Below are 19,366 nucleotides of genomic sequence, written 5' to 3'. Positions count from 1 at the left end.
ATAATAGGGAAGAACAAGAAACAAATACACCTCCTAGAGCTCTCTCTGCAGAGCAGCTGATCGTACCTGGACACATCACCTTTTCCTGCGAGTGATACCAAGTCAAAAGTCCCAGTATCAAGCTAAAAAACTTCAAGCACACGGCATTACTTGTGGAACTATACTCACTCAGATTAGTCTTATCAGTAGGCACAGACAGAACTGACTGGCCACAGTATCTCCTCTCTCTCTTCTTCCCTTCTACTTTCTTTCCCTCATCTTCCATTTTTACTCTACACTCCTCTGTCTTCTTTCATTTCCCATTCTCTCCTCTCTCCACTGCTCTCCTGTCCTCTGTGATGGGAAATGCACGTAGTCTGCCACAGGTAATTGCTTTCTCTCGCATGCAGTCTAATGTGCTCTCTCTGCCCCCCTTCTCTCATTCTCTCCGTCTTCCTCAACATAAAACAGATAGCTGACTACATGCAGCACATATTCAGGGACTAAAATGAATCTTCAGATTATGCATCTGTTGCACTGTTATGCTTTTCTATATGCAAAACAGTTCTAGTCTTCTTTTTAACTTCAGTGCTGTAGTGCTTCAAAACACAACAGCAAGGAAAGGCAGGTCCTTCCAGTACTGCAGTGCTTAATGAAATCATTTTATTCTCTGATTTTCAAACAAAAATTGCATGACGGAAATAAAAAAAATATTAAAATACTTGTCAGAATTACAGATAGCTCCTGCCAATAGTTAGATTTTGGACCACTTTGGGTTAAAAATAAAATTTTCTAGGTAAGTCACCTAAATTGTTCATTCAGTCAATATAACTGTCATGGATTTCAGACAGTCCTGAATTGGTTTTCTATCACACAGAAGTGTGTTTCATGGTGGCTGCAGGGATGACTGATGTCGTGTCTGTCTGGGCTAATCAACAGCGCACTAGGTCACCTGTCTTGCTTGACAGATTAGAAGCCCTCATTCATCTCACACACACACACACAAACACACACACACACACAGCCCTTCATACACACATAGTTGTCTGAGGCCATCACAAATTAGCACGGGCCGTCACCGTTTCCTTGCCAACTGGCCTGTAACCAGGCAACGTTGGTCGGTGTGAAGATGTCTTCAGTGGGTACATGCGCATGTGCACACACACACACACACACACACACACACATATACACACAGATGGGGCTTGATATGTGGATAGGTGTCAGACACTAAGGTATTACTTTAAATCCCCAGACATCTGATCCCTTCACTATGCCTGAAACTCATAGACGCAGCACATGAGCATACAGACGGACAAGAACACACACACACACACACACAGTCTATACACTGAGACTGATGCAGATTGATTCAACAGGCATATTGCACACAAACCACAGGAGCTGTTTCACCTAACCACTGCTGTCTGTCTACAAGTGTATTTTCCCATGTGACCTTGATCATTAAGCATTCTTCATGTTCTTGAGACTGAAAGAGGAAGCCCCTAACTGAACAGGCTGCTTTTAGCAAACTTAATCCTTCAACGTACAATGGCATTTGTAGAAAAATCCACTTCAGATCATGTAAAGGAAACCTTGGATCGTCTAGATATCAGAAAAGAAGATCTCAGAATAATCATTTTGGTCCGTCTGTGAATGGCAGGCAATCTAAATGAGATAATGATCAGTGCCTCATTCTCTCTTTAGGTTTGTCTGCATGAGCTCTATTTTATTTTAAGTGCAGCCCTCTTTTTTCTTTGTCATGGAAACGTAAGGTATGATTGGTGTCTGCAAAGCTGATATGCTGTGTAACTTGTGTTCGGTAGATCTTTGCAAACCTGATGTAACATTAGTTTCTGCTGAAGGTGTGAAATGTGCAACCTTTCTTTTCCCCGCAACCAGCCTGCCCTTTGTTGTGAATAATACTGCCATCCTCTTCATCTTGCTTGACTAATTAAGGTTGGATAAAATAAAAAAAACTTAGAGGCACTCTGCCTTAAGCAAACTCTCCTCTAGAGAAAGCTTTGAGAAAACTCTCTTCCGTGTAACTATAAAGACCTGAGGATTGACAGCACCTCGGAGCAGCTTAATCCAAATTAAATGTTTCTAGGCAATGCGGTATCAATATGCTTAATCATTCCGCAGCGTGTTCTGTCTCCGTCCCATCAACATCTCTGCTAATTCCCACCATATCACAGCAGCTCGCTCCACAGACAACCACTGAGATCTATTACCCAGCACCACAAGAGAGGACTGCACACCCACTCACTGTCCCTGCACTCTGTCTCTGCCTCAGCCGAAAGCATTCATTAACACACACACATGCTTCATTGCACTGTTGTTGCACAAAGCCTATTTCCCCTCTACAAACTTGGTCCCTAAAGTTTCATATTCTCCTGCAGATTTAATGTGATCCAAGAAAGAGAGGCATTCAGGCGTCCAGGAGACACTATGCAGTCATCATATCATCAGGACTTTTCTTTGACAGATGTTGTAATATCAAGCAGAGGAAGACTGTTCATCATAGTGCCTCTGAATGCTTTTTCCTCCAAGTCCTGTGATGCTAGCTGTCAGCTGAACCTTGCCCAATAGACGCTAAAGTCAACAGTAGCGATGACTTGAGATAAACCTGTATTTGCCCTAGCTGTGAAAGTGTCAACACCAGAAAATTATTATACTATTGCAGTCCTGTCTCATAGAAATACTGCTTTTATACACCCAATGCAACAGCAAATATGTTTTGTAAGAAATGTAATTGCTCAGGTTTTGAATGAATGAATGAAGCCACACGTTTATTAACAGCAGTGGATTCGCAAAGAGGTGGTGGGGGTGGATGGCGGGCTTAGCAAGTGCTAAATTCACAGTCACACTAGCATCTGGGGCTTGCATCCATAGTCCTGTCTGTAGTTAGGTTTAGGCATCATCTGGTTTAATACAGAGTTTATTTACATTAAAACAAAGCCACAATCTTTTCCTAACTTTAAACTTAAGATTGCAGAATAATCACGTTGTGTCTGATGTCACTATGAACTTTTGTCTGCATTAAACAAGACCTTGACTTTTATCAAACCAAGTGTTGTGAGTGTCTAAACATACCCTTACATAAGGTTGTGAAATGCCATATGAAGAGGAGCATATCCTTCACATAAGCAGCAGGTATGGTAGCAAAGAGTGAGCGCTGACTGCCATGATCAACAGGTTGTGTTGGATTTGAAGTTGCAGTGAGAAAAGTATGCACTGTGAGACACAAATAATATGTTCATAAGGATGTGTGCGACATAAATTTCATCATCTGCACATTTGCAAGGGTCCACCAGACTGTCTGCAATGCCGGACAAATATACTTAAGTGCTATGAGCTGACAAACACGCGTGTCTAGCTCAGCAAAAACCCAGTGTGATGCATGTCCACATGTGTTTTGTAATATACTGTAGTTGGCCGACTCTATGACTGCCTGAACTAGCTCAATACTTTCTTATGGAGCTTTCTTATGGAGTTATGCATTTTATTCCATATTTGGATTCCTCGTCCAGTGTTTAATACACCCATAAATGGGTAAAGCTGTGTTCTGTCACCTCTGACACTCTCTGTAGTCGTTTATTTTTTGTTTCAGTACCACTGGTTTCTTTAGAAGTCATTTATATCTGCTCCTGCAGGTTTATGAAAGCACACATATATTACATTTTCTCCTTATATACCACAAATGGTCACAAGCTCACTTTTAGAACTAGACATCCATTATCTATACCGCTTATCCTTAAGGGTCGCAGGCAGGCTGGAGCCAATTCCAACTGATGTTGGGTGAGAGGTGGGGTACACCCTGGACAGACTGCCAGTCTATCGCAGGGCTGACATATAGAGACAAACAATCATTCACACTCACATTCACACCCATGGGCAATTTAGAGTCAATTAAGAATCAATTAACCTAACCTGGAGAACATGCAAACTCTACACAGAAAAGCCCTAGGCCCTGCATTCGAACCCACAACCTTCTTGTCAGGCGACAGTGCTAACCACTGCACCACCATGCCGCCCTAGAGACAAAGATGTGTTTTCAAAATTATCTGCATTAGTGTGGACATGGTTTGATGTTGTGTGACAAAAGGCAAGATGGAGTGAGACAGACTGGTTGATAGTTAAAAAGTGTGTGTGTGTGGGGGGGGGGGCAACAGGCTAAATAAGAGAGAGAGAGCTGTACTGCCCCCAGGGTGTCTCCAGAAGCAGAGGAGATTGCAGCAGACAGCCGACCAGCCCTCAGCAGGCTCTCTAGAATGTGTTCAAATAAACACTTTACCCCCTGTCGCTGTTTGTGAAAGCATTCACACTGGAGAGAAGCATGTATGAAGACACAATGAAACGCACAAACAAACACACACACAACAGGACACAAATAAGACTTGAATCCAAGACACACAAACACCCACCAGGAAGGAAAAGCTTAAACCAATGCAGCTATGAATGTCATTCTCATTGAGACACAAATGTGAGCCCATTTGCCAAGAGACATACAAAAGTCAAAATCCTTGCCAAACACACACTCACAAACACGCACACACAAAGCCATGATGGAGTATCCGTGTCACTCATGCATAGGGCACAGGCAGGTCAGACAGCGACAATGACGGAGATTGGTGACCTTTTCCCCCCAAACCTCCCATTTACAACGAGGTGAGAACCCCTCATTACCGCCAGGCCAGACCCTCTATCAAACATCCCTTCGCTGTTGCACACATTCAGCAGCTCTTCACAGCATAAGGGGAACAAAAAGAGGGGGAGAAACATTTGTTTAACGAGCCGTGCCCAGGCTGTCTTTCTCTTCCATTCAGTCCCTTCCTCTGCTGCCGGCCTGCCCTGAGGTCAACTCCCCCCACAACACCATCAAAACCCTGCACCAGTGATGCCAGCAGTTCCATTCACTACAGAGATTTATGATCTCTAATAGCTGGCAAATGGACCCGAGGCTGGGTCTGCCTCGAGGGGAGGCCCCAGACTTATTTTCTTCAAATCTCGAGAAGAAAAGGGAAGAGAAAAGGGGCGAGCTGAGAAAGGCACGGGGTGAGGACGGGGGAGCTAGCAGGGTTGTCGGAAACATTTTCAAGGTTGCCATCTGGGTCGGGTGAGACCCTTCAAACTGTCTGTCAGTCCTCAACAAGAACCCCCCACCCCCACCCCTACCAAAAGGACCAGATTGTTGGGTTGGGGAAAGGATATATTACAACAGAACGAGGGACAAATGTCTTCTGTCACCACTGACATTTCGCTCTCTGGGCTGTTTTGGGGCAATTTTGCAAGTAGGAGCTTTTATTAATCGCCTACGATCAGGCGGTCAGTCAGTCTGCTGCCTCCTGATCCTCAGTGGTGGTGGAAAGCCCCACTAGGGCACCCTCCACTTCATAATCCTATTCCCATAATCCCCAGAGGTCAGTGGGCAAGAAACAGTTCCCGCTCTCTATGAACAACTTCCCTTTCCTTAAAAGGTGAGAGAAGAGAGGAGTATAAAAACTCCACAGACTCCACAAAGTCTCCCCACCAAGAAATAGACCGGCACATAACCCCTTGTGAAACCATAACGTGATGTCACTTTTTGTACAGCTGTTAGGTGTGTTTTAGAGCACTGAACAGAGCTAGCTGCATTCCCCTGTTTCCCTTGTGTTCCCCCTGGCCACAAATTCTAACAGGCTCATCTAACTCTCTGTAGCAAAGCAAATTAAGGTGTTTCCCAAAATGCTGAACCATTCCCCTAAATCTGGGGAAAAGAGTTCAGGTACAGAAGCAGAAAGAGACTTGTGTGTTCAAAGAAAAGTCAGCTCGTGAGACAGAGGAAGTGAGACTATTTCTTCCATCCCTCCCTGAGTGATTATTCTGAGCAGAATCTCATAGCCAAATATCTTTACAACTCACAGTTCCTTAAGAAGTGTTCGAAAAAGACTCACAATAATGAGATCTGTGGTGACAGTCAAGATAATGAAATGAACTGTGGACCCTGACTTCATTCTTTTGAGATGGAACGCATACACACAAACATCCCATTAAAGTACACAAACATGTGCACATGTGCTACTGACCATGACCGTCAAAATGTACACACGCGTAATTATACCTACACAGACACTGTTACTTACACGCCATTTAAAAAGTTTGTTTTAGAAAGGCTGTTCTGTAAAAGTAAAAATCTGTAAAAATGATTCCTTATTCCACCTGTAATAGAACTGTAAGTTATCACAACCTTGGCAGCTGTTCCCCTGAAGGAGATAATTCTTATCATAATGACACTCTCAGTGCCAGACCCTGACAGGCACCCTGATGAGCTGCTGTATCTGCAACCGTGGCCATGGTAAACCCAGCGACAAAGATAAGAATCCCCCTGTCTGCCCCCGAAACTGAGAAGAGAAGATTTCCATTAGACGTAGTGACACTTTCGGGATGATAGCGTTGTAACCGGACAGGACAGCCTGAAGGCTCTCCTTGGCCCTGTTTTCACACTTAGCACTAACATGCTTGTTTGGGTGATCCGATTCCAAGTGGACAGCTGTAAATATGTGAGTGTGGCTGTACCTGAAATGCATCAAGGACACACTGGGATTCAATCATGGCAGCCACGATTGGAGGTGACAAGAACACATTAAAAACAGAAATTCCCTGTTGGGTTTGCAAAAGATTTGGGATGGAATCACACACTAAAGTGTGGCAATAGCTTAACTTCCCTGTCATCTACAGTCCTTAGCACTTGCTCCATCCTACATGCCATCTTAATGGTTACTGTTCAGCAATAGCAAGTGGGAATTCAACAGCTAGTGTTTTTGAGAAACCTCCAAATTGGTGCAATAAATAAAGCTTTTACTGCCCCGCAGCACAAAATGATAATAACAGATCTCCAAGGGGCTGGGCAGAGTTATGTGTTCAAAGTGCAGTGACATGAACACTGACAAGAACATCAAGGTAGTGGTTTCACATTATTCCACTGACAGGCAGGCCAAAGCAATGCACCAACAAAGGCAGGGAAGATGAAGGCTGTCAAACATGGACGTTTCAATGCAGGTTTCAAAATGTTTACAAAAACGTCTTTTGCAAATGTTTTATAAGAAAGGAAATACATTTGGGGCACCTCTGTAGCCTCAGGGTTACAGCACATACCACACAATCGCAATGTCCAAGGTTGGATTCCCAGCTGGGGACCTGTGTTGCATGTCATGTCTCTCTCTCTCCCCATGTGTCCTGTCTCTCTCTACACTTTGACTGTCAAATAAAAGCAAAAATTCCAAAACAAAATAAGAACAGAAATGCATTTGTGAGCCTTCAAGGATGTTAACAATGTGTTTTGGTATGTAACACCATATTTTTGTTGATCAAGGAAACTCTATCAGGCATCTTTAAGCTGATTGGGTACTGTCTACGATGTCACCAATCCACAATGACAATGTCATTTGCTTACAGTTACATTTATTCAGTCATGGCGGACCAGTGGATTTAAAAACTGGGAATAACACATTACTGGTTTTGCATCAGTAGTTGGTATTTGCAGATACTCTGATTTGAGGTACTGGACTCAGCAACAACAGAAAAAGTCACATCAGCGCATCCCCACATCGAAGGTGAGATTTCTGTCCCTTAGTTATTACTTTCAAGAACCAACCATCTAACTAACATGAATTTCCACCAGCTCAACCATGAAATGAGCAAGTGTCACAAGATATTTGGGCTAAAGCCCTAAGGCCTATGACAATACACAGCACAATGATTTATTACCTCTTCACAAGACTAATCTCTGTACCAAAGACGTGTGTATTGCGAAAATATGACAATAGCTTTCAATCTTATTTTCAGACAACTGTATTTTGTTATTGCAGTCCCTCACATGCTGAGCAAAATAATAACAAAAAAAAACAGAAAAAAACTTGTCACGATGTAATGAATATGACTATACTTCAGAGAAAGGGATCACAATTTCAGACCCTCATACTTCACAGTAAACGTGACCAAATTTTATTATCATTGGGACCAACTCCATCTGTGACCTAATTTCATTTCCCTACTTTGGCATGAGCCTTCATCTATGAATCATATACAAGACATCTGGCTGGCTTTTGACACACTAACTGAATATTTGCATGTTGCAAATGAGCAGTATGTGCGCTGCAGCGTATCTAATTAACCTCTTCGTGAAAACGCATGAGCAGGCAGGAACAACACTGCTGCAAAGACGGGGGGAAGGATTAGAATCTGGTAGATATCCATACCAGGTAATACAGCATCAAAAATGGTCGTATTTTCTATTAGCCTCTTTTTGTGTCATGTGATGTGGTTCCTCCCTTGTCACAGTTAGCCACTTCAGCACTTTAGCCTTGCTGGCAGCCTTTGGCAGCGATGCCCTGTAAGACGACACGGAGGAAACAGGACGGGAACGGAGATCTGGGTGAAAGCTAAGCACTGTCGCTCACCTTGGGCATCTGCTGAGCCTGCTGGGCCGTGCTAGGACAGGCCAGGTTGCCATGACAGCAGCAAAACAACCAGGGCATCCCAGAACAGGCCAAAGTTAATCAAAATTCAACAGGCCATATGCAAAGTAGCACTGATGATGCTTGCATGCCTCTGACAATAAAAATGACAAGAATGTGATATTTACTTCAGTGAGAATAAAGTCACTTAAAGCATATGCAGGTATCAGGGTGTGTATCACAGCGGTATATACTTTTCTTAGTAAACACATCAAAATAAACACATGTACGTAACCTTAACTACCAGAAAAAAAGATATTTTACCTCAGACCATGAGTAAGCTTTCATTTTCAGCTGATGATTCACAGTAACTTGACTGTTCTGTGAATTTAAACAGTATTGTTCTCACTGCCTTTCTATAGGACATTCAGATCTTGAAACTGGGGAAACCTACAGAGTCTGAGGGGAGCCACTTGTGTGCTTAATTTATTTAAGCAATTTTGCTCTGCTTGTCAGATGAATTGGGCGTATAGGGCTGAACAGAGAGAACGACTGCTACAGGAGAGGTCACTGTGATTATCACAGTCTATCACAGGCCCGAAGCTCGCTGGCTCCCCACCCACTTTGTGCCAAGTGGCCAATTGTTTTTATTTCTGTAAGTGGGGTGTCAAGTAAAGAGGTACATGCTTTGCAGGTTGCAGGGAAAGCCTCTGGAAAGTTGTCATGTAAACACAAACCAGAGACGGCAACACTGAGGAAAGAGAAACGAGAGAATAAGCACAGTGTTGTACCCAATGTCTTGAAAAGGTAATATCATACATATTTTTATACCAAAATAAACAAAGAAAGTTTTTATAAAATGTGAGAAGTCAATCCAAAGCAGAAACTGCAAACTAAACATTCCACCCACAGGTCTTAGCGTGGGCGTATACAGAACAACAGAAAAATGCCATTACCTTTGAATTGTGCGTGTCTTGCATTATCTCGTCTACACCGCTGTCTGACATGACTTCAGTGCAAATTCTCCAGAGAGGAAAAAGGGGGAGAAGGAGGAATAAACAAGGAGATGCTGGTGAAGCGGTTGGTTGGAACAGTGCGCTTCACGGACAGCTGAGTGCATAGTAAGACAAAGTGATCTGAAAGCCAGCAAACAATTTAGAGTTCAAACCCAGAAAATGTAGCTAGCGTTATAAATCTAGCACACGAGCATAAACATCTGCGGCGGTAGTTGTCAGCTTTCGTTTTGTGGTGGTCGTCTAGGCGCCATCTGTCTCAATAACTGATGTTAAGGGGAGGGGTGAGGAGTGGTGGGTTGGTAGCGCTTGACTGAAGAGGCAGAAATCAGTTAACGCAAGCACTCACACACACACACACACACACACACACAGAAACAGGTGAACACAGCAAACACAGAGCTATTGTACCTGTGTCAACAGTGCACCTGCCAGGCTTCACTGTTGACCTGTACAGCCTATGGCACAGGAATGCATCCCAAAATATGTGTGTGTGTGTGTGTGTGTGTGTGTGTGTATCCTTGCATTCCCATGGTGTCTATATATAAGCTCTGTGACAAAACACAGACATTTTCCATTTTGTGTTCCACACGTCCCTAAAACCTCTGAGCCGTCATTGGAAAACAGAGCAGCAACAGGCCTCCGAGTCTGTCACGTACTTTTACGCGCACACACACACACACACACACAGGCTCAGCAGGCTCAACACACACACACACACACACACACACACACACACACACCACCCCCTGGTGTTAGTGTGATGCGTCATTCTGTCAACAGCTCTGTAACTATAACCTGTGGGAAGGTATTACAGTTTCAGCCATAAGGAATGAATGGACCCGATCTGCGTCTTTGATCCCTGGAGGATCAGGGTGACAGACGAAATAAGAAGCTGGAAGCTGTTTAACAGTGCTGCTTGACCAGTAAGTCAAAGGCAAGGAAGATCTTCCTCAACTTACAACGAACAAAAGCAGTCTTGCCGCCACATGGACACCCAAAACAATGTAATGACACAGTCTGGCACTGGGCCTATAGATTACGTCTACACTACATCTGTCAGTATGATTCAGCGGCAGTGCTCGTCAAATGGTCCAACAGCGCCTGAAACCCGTTCCCCCTACACCTGATCAGCTAGGCGAGTGGAGGCAAGAGAGTGAGCAGGGTTTGTCACTTTTTGTATACACAGACAAGTACAACACTATGAATGCCCTCAAGGAAAGATTGCATGTAAGTGAAATGAAATCTGTTATCACCTTGTCTGAACAATTATTGCATTGTCTTGGGCTTTGTGGCCATAAAAGCAAGTGAGACACCTTTCTATCACCTCAAGCCCTCTCTATGAGCACTCTTTGTTATAGCTGATTTTGCTATTCAGTTGTTGTCACTGAGCTGTTTCTATTTTGTCAGATGACTCTAGTCTCATTAAAAAAAGTGATCTGACTGCAGCAATCAAATCACTAACTAGTATTCATTCAGCTGTCTGACAGGAAGAAAGAGAAAAACACTTTGAGGGCAGGCGAGGACAAGACAGAGGTTTAGCCAGCTGAGACTCAGCAATGTATCCGCCGGAGTCTGTTTGACTTCTTAACAGACACAAATTTGCTGCCAAATGAGTGCAAAGATCCATTTTCCTATGGCGTCTGCATTTCAGGCTGGACAGAGTTTTTTTTTTTTTTTCTCTAATAAACACTGTCTGTAGGTTTAGCAGGCTTAGTGTGGACGTAGGTGAAGAAACACTGCTCACAGCCTCTTTAACTGATATGACTTCACAAGAACCAAAACAATAAAGTGTCAGTTCAGTGCAATGACTGAAACCTGATACTCTTGGAAAACAAAAGTAGGTTACAGCCAGCAGTGACACAGACAAATAACGTCAATGAAAAAAAAAAAAACACGCTAAGCTCCTCGATCAAATCCTAATTTGATGTTTTCCCACTGGAGTCCTCCAGTTTTCGTAGCGTCATTATCAAGCTGATTAACTATTGTGTGGTGAAGGCCATGAACTGTAAACAGAGCTAATGAAAAGAGATGAGATGAAAGCATCGATGAGCGGACCGAGACCGAGGCCTCTTCATATCTGCAGTGTCATCCACTTAACTCTCTGACGGGGAATCAGACTTCAGAACAAAAAAAAAAAAAAAAAGATGAGAGGCACAGAGAAAGAGAGATAGAGGTAATGAGTGAGAGGGAGATGAAAGAGAAATGAGAGAGCAGAGACAAATCACGACTAATTTGTGTGGGAGGCCCATCAAAAGCCACACTGCCACTGGTCCTAAAAGGCAGCTGGCATACCCGGCTTCCACCACACATGCTTATTCAGCAGGGGGGTTGTGTGCCATCACTTCGGGTGCCCTCCTTTGACCTCTGATAATGGATTCACAGTTTTTAGGCCTGGTGGGTACAAACATACTGTATCCACTCACACACACACACACAGACACACACACACACACACACACACACTAAACATATGAAGGTTGCCACATCACTGCGCCATTCAACTATCAAAAGAGACACTTCGATTTGTGCCACCGCCGCGATGAGTTTGCACACTGTAGCCAATTACGCATAAACTGGCACATCCTCTCTCTCCCATTTACAGATCGACAGGCACAGCAGCTATTTTTACCTCTGCATAAAAGCAGAGACTGTTTTCACACTCCGCCAACTGGAACTGTGCCTTTCATTAAGGAAATCTATTTAGAGACGAGTAGGGGAGAGGCAGATGAGCGGAGAAAGATGAGCTCTGATTAGATCTTTCAATGAAAATGTTTGAGGCTCTGTCTGTTATTTCATCAGCAAACAGCACGGATTCTTTTTAGCAGAGCGGGGCGGGCGCAGTTTGCGGCCTGTAACTACTTTTCACGAATCAAGACAACACGGTTCAATATCAACACAAACTGTTTGTCAGCAGGGTTTCTCCATGACTCAGCTGGTGTCAATCACTGGTGTAGTGTTGGATGAGCAGGTCAGCAGACTGTGACCCCCACCATCTGTGTATGTGTCAATGGCAATTAGGCTGATAAGCACATCACTATAGCGTAGATAATATGGATAAAAGAGAAAAAGAGTCCACACATTATAAAGAGAAGGCAACCAATGGAAAAGGTCATCTTATTATAGTGATAAAAATGTGCCAAAACGAAAAAGAGCATAAACATGAAATATTTTGGTCACAAGATCATCATCAGATCAACACCTTTACAGTGAGGAGGATCCTTTCAGTCTTCTCCTCACCTGAAACTTTCTTTCTGGATCTAAGAAAAGAGGCATTCTCTCCCACCCAAAAAGCCAAATTTGATGGCGGCGCATCGTCTCTACTCCTGTCGTCATCCGTAATTGCAGTGACCGCTGTTATGATCTCACTGTCTAAACCTCCTTTTGCTTTTAATGGGGGTAAAACTGACAGGGCGTGGCGAGACATGCTACCCCTGCATGCACCAGTAAACACAGCTGAAGGTTCCCAGTTGGCTTATCTGTTAAGTACCAGTTACCTGGGTGGTGGACCATTCACTTGAGGTGCAAGAGAGACACTGAGGCGACGCCAGCTGCGCCGTGCACGGGACGGCGAGACGAGTCGGCACTGCCAGACAAAACGACTTTAAATAATGACCTTCCTTTCCTCTCAGCCATGGCCACTGAATGTCTAACTAACAAGCTCATTGAGATGCAACGACAGGAACTCTGGGAAACATGAGTCCCACCGGGAACAGGTGGCTTCCCCACCATTGAGTTTCTGCTTGCTTTAATTGTTGGGCAGTTTTAACACCGGACCTCCCCGTCATTACTGTAGGTAAGAAGTGATGGGATGATGATAGACGACATTCCTTAAAGACCTGAAAGGCTTTTATTTCTACAGTTCTAATGAGGAAACTGGGGATCACAGCTCACATTCTGAGGCTTTTTTATGCTACCAAGCAAGAAATGTAGGGGGGGGACAGACTCTCATGGAAGGTATGCAGCCATGTGAAAGTGTTTAATCACTAAGCTCCTGCGGGCGCGTGCAAGGGGCATTTCAACATGCCACTGGGAGCAGGCTGTCAACAGAAAGGCAACTGTGGACGCACATATGGATTACACACACGCGCACACAGAGCCCAGAATCAAATAAATGTTACAGTTCATTGACAGTTGTAGTGCTTTTAGTCTTCTATCACAACAACAGACAAAAATGTCTGTTGCAAAGCTGCAGTAAAGAGCTATCTAAGTACAAAGAAGTTACATATTTCTATGGCACAGCGACGTGTTTGCAGCACAGATATGCTGTCTATGGTTTGTATAAATCTTGTCTCTACAAGTGCTTCATCTACTCTGAGTTGAGCCAGTTTTCCACTCTATACAGCTGGGGACTTCCATTGTCAGGCTTTACAAGCACTGGGGCATTCCCATTCGTCCTGGATAACAATTTTGTGTGTCTGTGCTGTAGGCGGCAGCCCTTCACAATCCACCTTGCACACAATCATTCTCTACACCAAGGCAACTTAAAGACAGAGAAGCCCACTAGATTTCACTTTTTAGCATGAAGGGGAAAATGATGATGTTAAAAGGTGAAGAATTCTTGTAAAACATTTCTACTTTAGGTCTTCCAGTCACAGTCGTAAGAGGAAATCCATCTGATGTGCCTTCCCAGGGGGGATGGGTGGGATGGGGGCAAATGTTTTTGATTTATTTCGGGGTGTGATGTAAACATGCTTAATACGGTTTATCAGATAAGTCCTGGACATAAAGTGTGGTCCATCATCAAATCCCCAGAAATCCTCAAAAAAATCAAATATGAAGGAGCACTTTAGTGAGTGTGCAGATCAGTCAGCGCAGGAAGGAGACTCCAAAACATACCCTGTTTCTTGTTTTGGATCATACCCATTCTGTGTGTTATCAGGCTACAATGACTAGTCTTTCCCAATTGGTGTGTGTGTGTGTGTCTAAAGGACAAATAGAGGCTGGGACACTTTGATTATGAGGGGGAGAGAGGCCAGTGCAGCTGCTATCCTCCTAATAGCATCTCCTCTGCTTCATTAGACGTCGCCTCTGTCTGTGTTCAGTCCGCATGTTTGTTTCAGGCGATGGGGAACATGAATCAAAAGATTCTGAGGTTTGCTTTCTTACTTCCTGCACGCCGAGGAGGAAAGCACTTATACAGCAACAAAATCCTCTCTGGGGACAGGAGAGAGGAGTGAAGGGGAAAGCGAACAGAGCGACGCAGCACTTTGATTCCGATGGTCTGAAACCCAGAAACTGATAGCTGTATGTACTGGGTTCACATGGGAGCCTGTAAAAATGATATGATGGGGAAGGTTTTGTACACAGCCCAAACTGCTTTAAGGAAGCTGGAAAAAAGCCATGGTCAAAAAAAAAAGAAAAGAAAGAAAGATGAATGAAAGAAGATGATCCTGTCTTTTCTCTGCTGTGTAAACATCCCTGATGGGATAGACAGAATAGAATGTGCTCTGTATTTGACAAGGCAGGGATGCCAGAATTGATTAACACAAGAGATGCATCATTGTCTTCATCTGTGGACATCTTGTTTTGCCAGGGTATTACACTCACTGGAACATTTTGTTCAAATGAATGACGTTACAGCCACCAGCTTATGAGAACACTGGAAAGGTAAAGGCTAGGGTGTGCCTGAAATAACCAAGTTCGTACAAAGTGTAATGCAATCACATCTAGTGACAAGAGCATTTATAGTTGTTCGGAACGGTCGCACTCAATGGCAGGATGGAAAACCTGCCATCATGGAGAGGGGCAATTAATCGTACGAATGGAGATAACGTTGTGTGGAAGTGTGTGTGTGTGTGGGGGGGGGGGGGGGAGCTAGAAGCTGCTCCAACAGGAACTTTATCTGCCTGTATTGGTTTATGGGATGTGTGACGACATGGCCCTGGACTCACACGGCTTGGACTCTCTTAAAGGGCCACAGTGAAAATGTCTTGGGGATGAGGTTGTCTATTAATCATAGGTAATCGCAGGGTTGCCGGTTCAATCCCTGCCTCCTCCTGTCTACACTTCAAAGTGTCCTTGTGCCAAGACAATGAAGCACAACTGCTCCTGATGGTTAGGCCAGCACCTAGGCCAGCCATCATTGTGTGACTGTGCGAGTGAATAAGAGGAAAAATTGTAAAGCGTTTTGAATAAAAAGTCATCCATGCAGTCAATACAGTCTCATCCTTGGTATTATTATGTAGGTTTGTGTGTCTGCCCTCTCATAATGTTGGCAAATAAACCAAACTACACATAATATTAGACTTACATGCACAGATGCCCTCAGTAGTGTGTATCTTTGCATTAGGTAAATAGAAGTCTGGACCTTGCTCTTTGTTTTTGACCAGCATTTATCTTTTCCCACTCATGCAGTGACACAGGTTGCCAGTCTGGTTTAAAATCCTTCTTTTCCTGGCCTTCAGTGGCCCATCATTTCTCTTCCTTAGTCGCTTCACAGAAGCTGGGGGTCTCCGAGGTCAGCCCCTTGACAAATGGAGCAACACATTGTGAGGAGGAAGGAGGGAGGGAGAATAAAAGAGTGAAAGGACATTTGTTGCTGCCAGAGTGGGCAGCGACCTCACCATTTGGATGGATTTTTTTTAGACCGACGTCCACTTGAAGAAACTCAAAGCTGCACCACACGCATAAAGACAGCCGATTGAGAGGCCCACTTAATGCCTGTCCATAGAATATGCTCTATTACTAACACACACACACACACACACACACATGCACCACACCCCAGCTATCCTTTCCCATAATCCCATGGGACCTCAGTCTCCCTCTGAAAGAGTGAGCCCGACACGAGCCTCTGACTCAACCCAACACCATCCCCGCTAACCCCTGCACGCACACACACATACATACAATTTCCCCCACAAGAGAAAGTTGGGGGCCCCAGGGCGGGCAGGTGCTGCAGCAGCCCCACAGAGTGCCGGCTGTGTGTGTGTATATAAGGGTGTGTGTGTGTGTGTGTGTGTGCGATAGTAGGGGGCCCGTTTGCCGTCTGTCAGTCCAACCTGCTGCTCACATGATCAGCCGGTCTGTGTTTTTCTTCTCCTGGGGTTACTTGGCTGTATCTGTATGATGCGTATGTGTGTGTGTGTGTCTGTGTGTCTGTGTTCGCACGCCTGCATGTGTTCCTTAGAAGATCGGCCTGACAGATCAATGCATCCAGGATTATGTATCACCCTAATAGCATTATCGGGGTCAATGTCAGCGGACGACACACCCACAGCCTCTAGTGTGTTCCCACTCCTCTGATGCTCTTGCAGAGCGGCACGGTTACAACATGGTATGGCGTGAATGTTACCCAGCAGGCAAAGGATTTAAAGCTGCACAAGGCAAGATTTTGATCTAAAAATACATTTGTCTAATCAGCCTAAATCTCAAACTGGGGCTGAAGGAGAGAAGCCTGTGCCATCTCCACCAGCTGAGACCCAGCAGATTTATTTTATTCAGCCAAATGAAATTCTGGTGCCAGGTATATTTACCCAGAGAACAACTCAAATCAAGATTAATCAGTGAGATCCAAGCTATAAACAGCAGTGAGTGAGCATTTAAAGAATAGATGTATTCACCAGTTTAGGTCACTTCCATTAGTGGTAAAGCCAGTGTTAGAGCAGAAGTACAATGTCAAGGTCATGACACATGAGCAGAATTTGTAAAAATCACACCATTAAATGTCATTTATATGCACTTAATGATGTGATGCTTATAGTGCAACATTGCCTCTTGATTTCTTCCAAAATCTTCCCCATGTTCCATGACATTACAGCGGGAAACCGCAGCATTTCACCTGTTAAAGACATCCGTGTTGCTTTGAGCTGATAACAGAGATTAAGTCAGGGGTCAGTCACCCACGGCTCACACACACACACACACACAGATGAGTACCTCTGAGGACAACAACACTGCTCCACTATGAGTGAAACATGCAAATGGAGAGAGATTCAAGCCACTTTAGGTTGCAGTACATACCTTGTCAAACAGAGACTTCCATTGCTGAGACAAGGAAAGAGAGAAAAAACAGCAAGTAAAGGAGTGAGTGAGAGGAAGAGGTAGAAAGGATTTAAAAAAAAAAAAAAAAACATGCAGAAACAGGTGCCAAAGCTGAGAGGAGCACCTGTTTGGAAATGATGAATCTTGGCCAAAAGGACTTGTGTGCATTTGCCTTAATTGCAGCCTTGCAATCACATGTTGTTTTATCTGATCATTGTGGTCAATGAGCCGCAGCAAAAGATAATAAGGTACCAAAGTGTGGATCATTATGTGTGAGGGTTCTCTTCAACTAGGCTGTCTGAAAGTCTGAGACAGTTAATGGAGTGAGACTGAAACAAAACTGAAAAAGAATAATATTCCTGGAAAGAATGTGCTGTGTGTCTGTGGTAGCTACTGTCACTGTCCTGCAATACTTTTCAGTATTTTAAGACCCTCATGGAATCAACGTTAAACTCCAAATTTAGATAGATAACCTTCCAGAGTTCATCTTTGGTTCATGTTCACATCCTCATAAAATCAAATGTACTGTGTGACTTTTCTTCAGTGTAAAGAAAGTGGACATCCTGCTGTGCTATTTAAAAAATGTGAAAGGGTAACAGTAGTGCACTTCAGGTTGCCCTGTGGTGTGCGTAGACTTACGTCCTCTGGGGCCACGGGAAGGACGTCGGTACTCTCCAAAACCTCGATCTCCTCGCCCTCCGCGTTGGCCGCCACCGCCGGGGAGGAGTTCACGGGAGCCCCCCGGGTTCCGCCCGTCATCCTCGGGCTGCTCTTCTCCATACACCCCGCGGAGAGCAGCGACTCTGTCCTCAGGGATGACTCCACATACTGCCACAGTTCACAGTCCCATCTCGCATCCCCAATATGCGTCAGCGACGACAGAAGGTGAGAAAGTCGAGCATCACGCTCTTTTACGCATCCCCTCAAGTCGGATCCTCGTTGGTTTTTGGAGCAGGCAGGTTAGTCCAGGTGAAACGACATAGATATACCGTTAAATTCAAAAGGTGAGCGTACTCCGGTTATTCCCAGCGCACTTCCACACACACAGGGCAAACAAATCCTCATCCGCAGAGGAAAAGTTGATGTGATAATAGTTTAGAAATAGTTCAGGGGGGGGTATAAAGTCGTTTTGCGGTGTCACCATATAGTTAGTCAGCAGTGTCAGAGGTTTGCAGAGCTGGACCGGAGCCTCGAACACCGGCAGCGGTCCAAGTTGACGAAGCAGGGGACGCACATTGGCAGAGCGAGTCTCCTTACTTTGAGAGATGCGACGCAGCAGCGGCGGCAGTAGCGGTAACGGAGCGCAGATCCATCTGAAAGAAATAATGACATCATCATATACTGATAACAACATGAAACGCAGGACAGAGATGACAAACTGGGCTGGATGACGCACAAGTCTCATATGGCTTCCCTCCAGCCAGGGGAGCCGGTGAAAGTCGACTTAAACAGCGTGGGTACAGTCACATGGCAGACGCCAAAAAAAAAAAAAAAAGTCCCGGCAAGTACCCAATTTTTTGGTGCGTCATGATACCTGGCGCGCTGTTTTCTGTCGGTTGGCGGTGCAACGCGGGGACAGCTGTCTGCCTCCTCCGCCGCGTGCCGGCAGGGATCTTCCGAGGGGGTGGGGTTGGGGGGGGGACACACCGACCGCCTCCGCGCTGGGATGGTTTGTTCAGTTCCAGGAGACGCCGGGGCTCTTCTCCAGCCGCATGCGTCCTTACTGGCACAGAGAGAGATGGAGAGAGAGAGAGAGAGAGAGAGAGAGAGAGAGAGAGAGAGAGAGAGAGAGAGAGAGTAGAGGTGGGGGCGGAGAAATTGGGGGGTGGGGTGGCCTGCGGTGAGGAGGGATCACCAACCAGCCATCACCCCAACCCCACCCCACCCACCTCCTCGTCCTCAGGGGTTTCGAGGAACTCCCGGTCCCTGGCTGAACAGCTGGCTGTCACC

At 44.9% G+C, this 19,366-nt stretch overlaps 1 protein-coding gene across 4 annotated transcripts in view; it reads right to left on the bottom strand.

The window, feature by feature from the left end:
- The window catches only part of rhbdl3 (rhomboid, veinlet-like 3 (Drosophila)), a 57,118-nt gene extending 37,985 nt beyond the window's left edge, over positions 1-19,133 (bottom strand). Inside the window, exons 1-3 of one of the 4 annotated variants that reach the window (XM_018665173.2) lie at positions 18,951-19,133; positions 18,056-18,729; positions 17,396-17,419 (exon numbers count right to left, since the gene is read on the bottom strand). In XM_018665173.2, the coding sequence (XP_018520689.1) occupies positions 17,396-17,419; positions 18,056-18,196 (165 nt within the window). In that variant the 5' untranslated portion in view covers positions 18,197-18,729; positions 18,951-19,133. Of the gene's footprint in view, positions 1-9,373; positions 9,691-17,395; positions 17,420-18,055; positions 18,899-18,950 lie in introns of those variants that run through there. The other 3 variants (XM_018665174.2, XM_051070687.1, XM_051070688.1) reach the window with 3 other exon arrangements.
- Between the last annotated feature and the right edge of the window lie 233 nt (positions 19,134-19,366).

The sequence above is a fragment of the Lates calcarifer genome, linkage group LG5, assembly GCF_001640805.2.
Source record: "Lates calcarifer isolate ASB-BC8 linkage group LG5, TLL_Latcal_v3, whole genome shotgun sequence".
Lineage (NCBI taxonomy): Eukaryota > Metazoa > Chordata > Actinopteri > Centropomidae > Lates > Lates calcarifer.
This window is presented reverse-complemented; position numbering and strand designations above follow the sequence as displayed.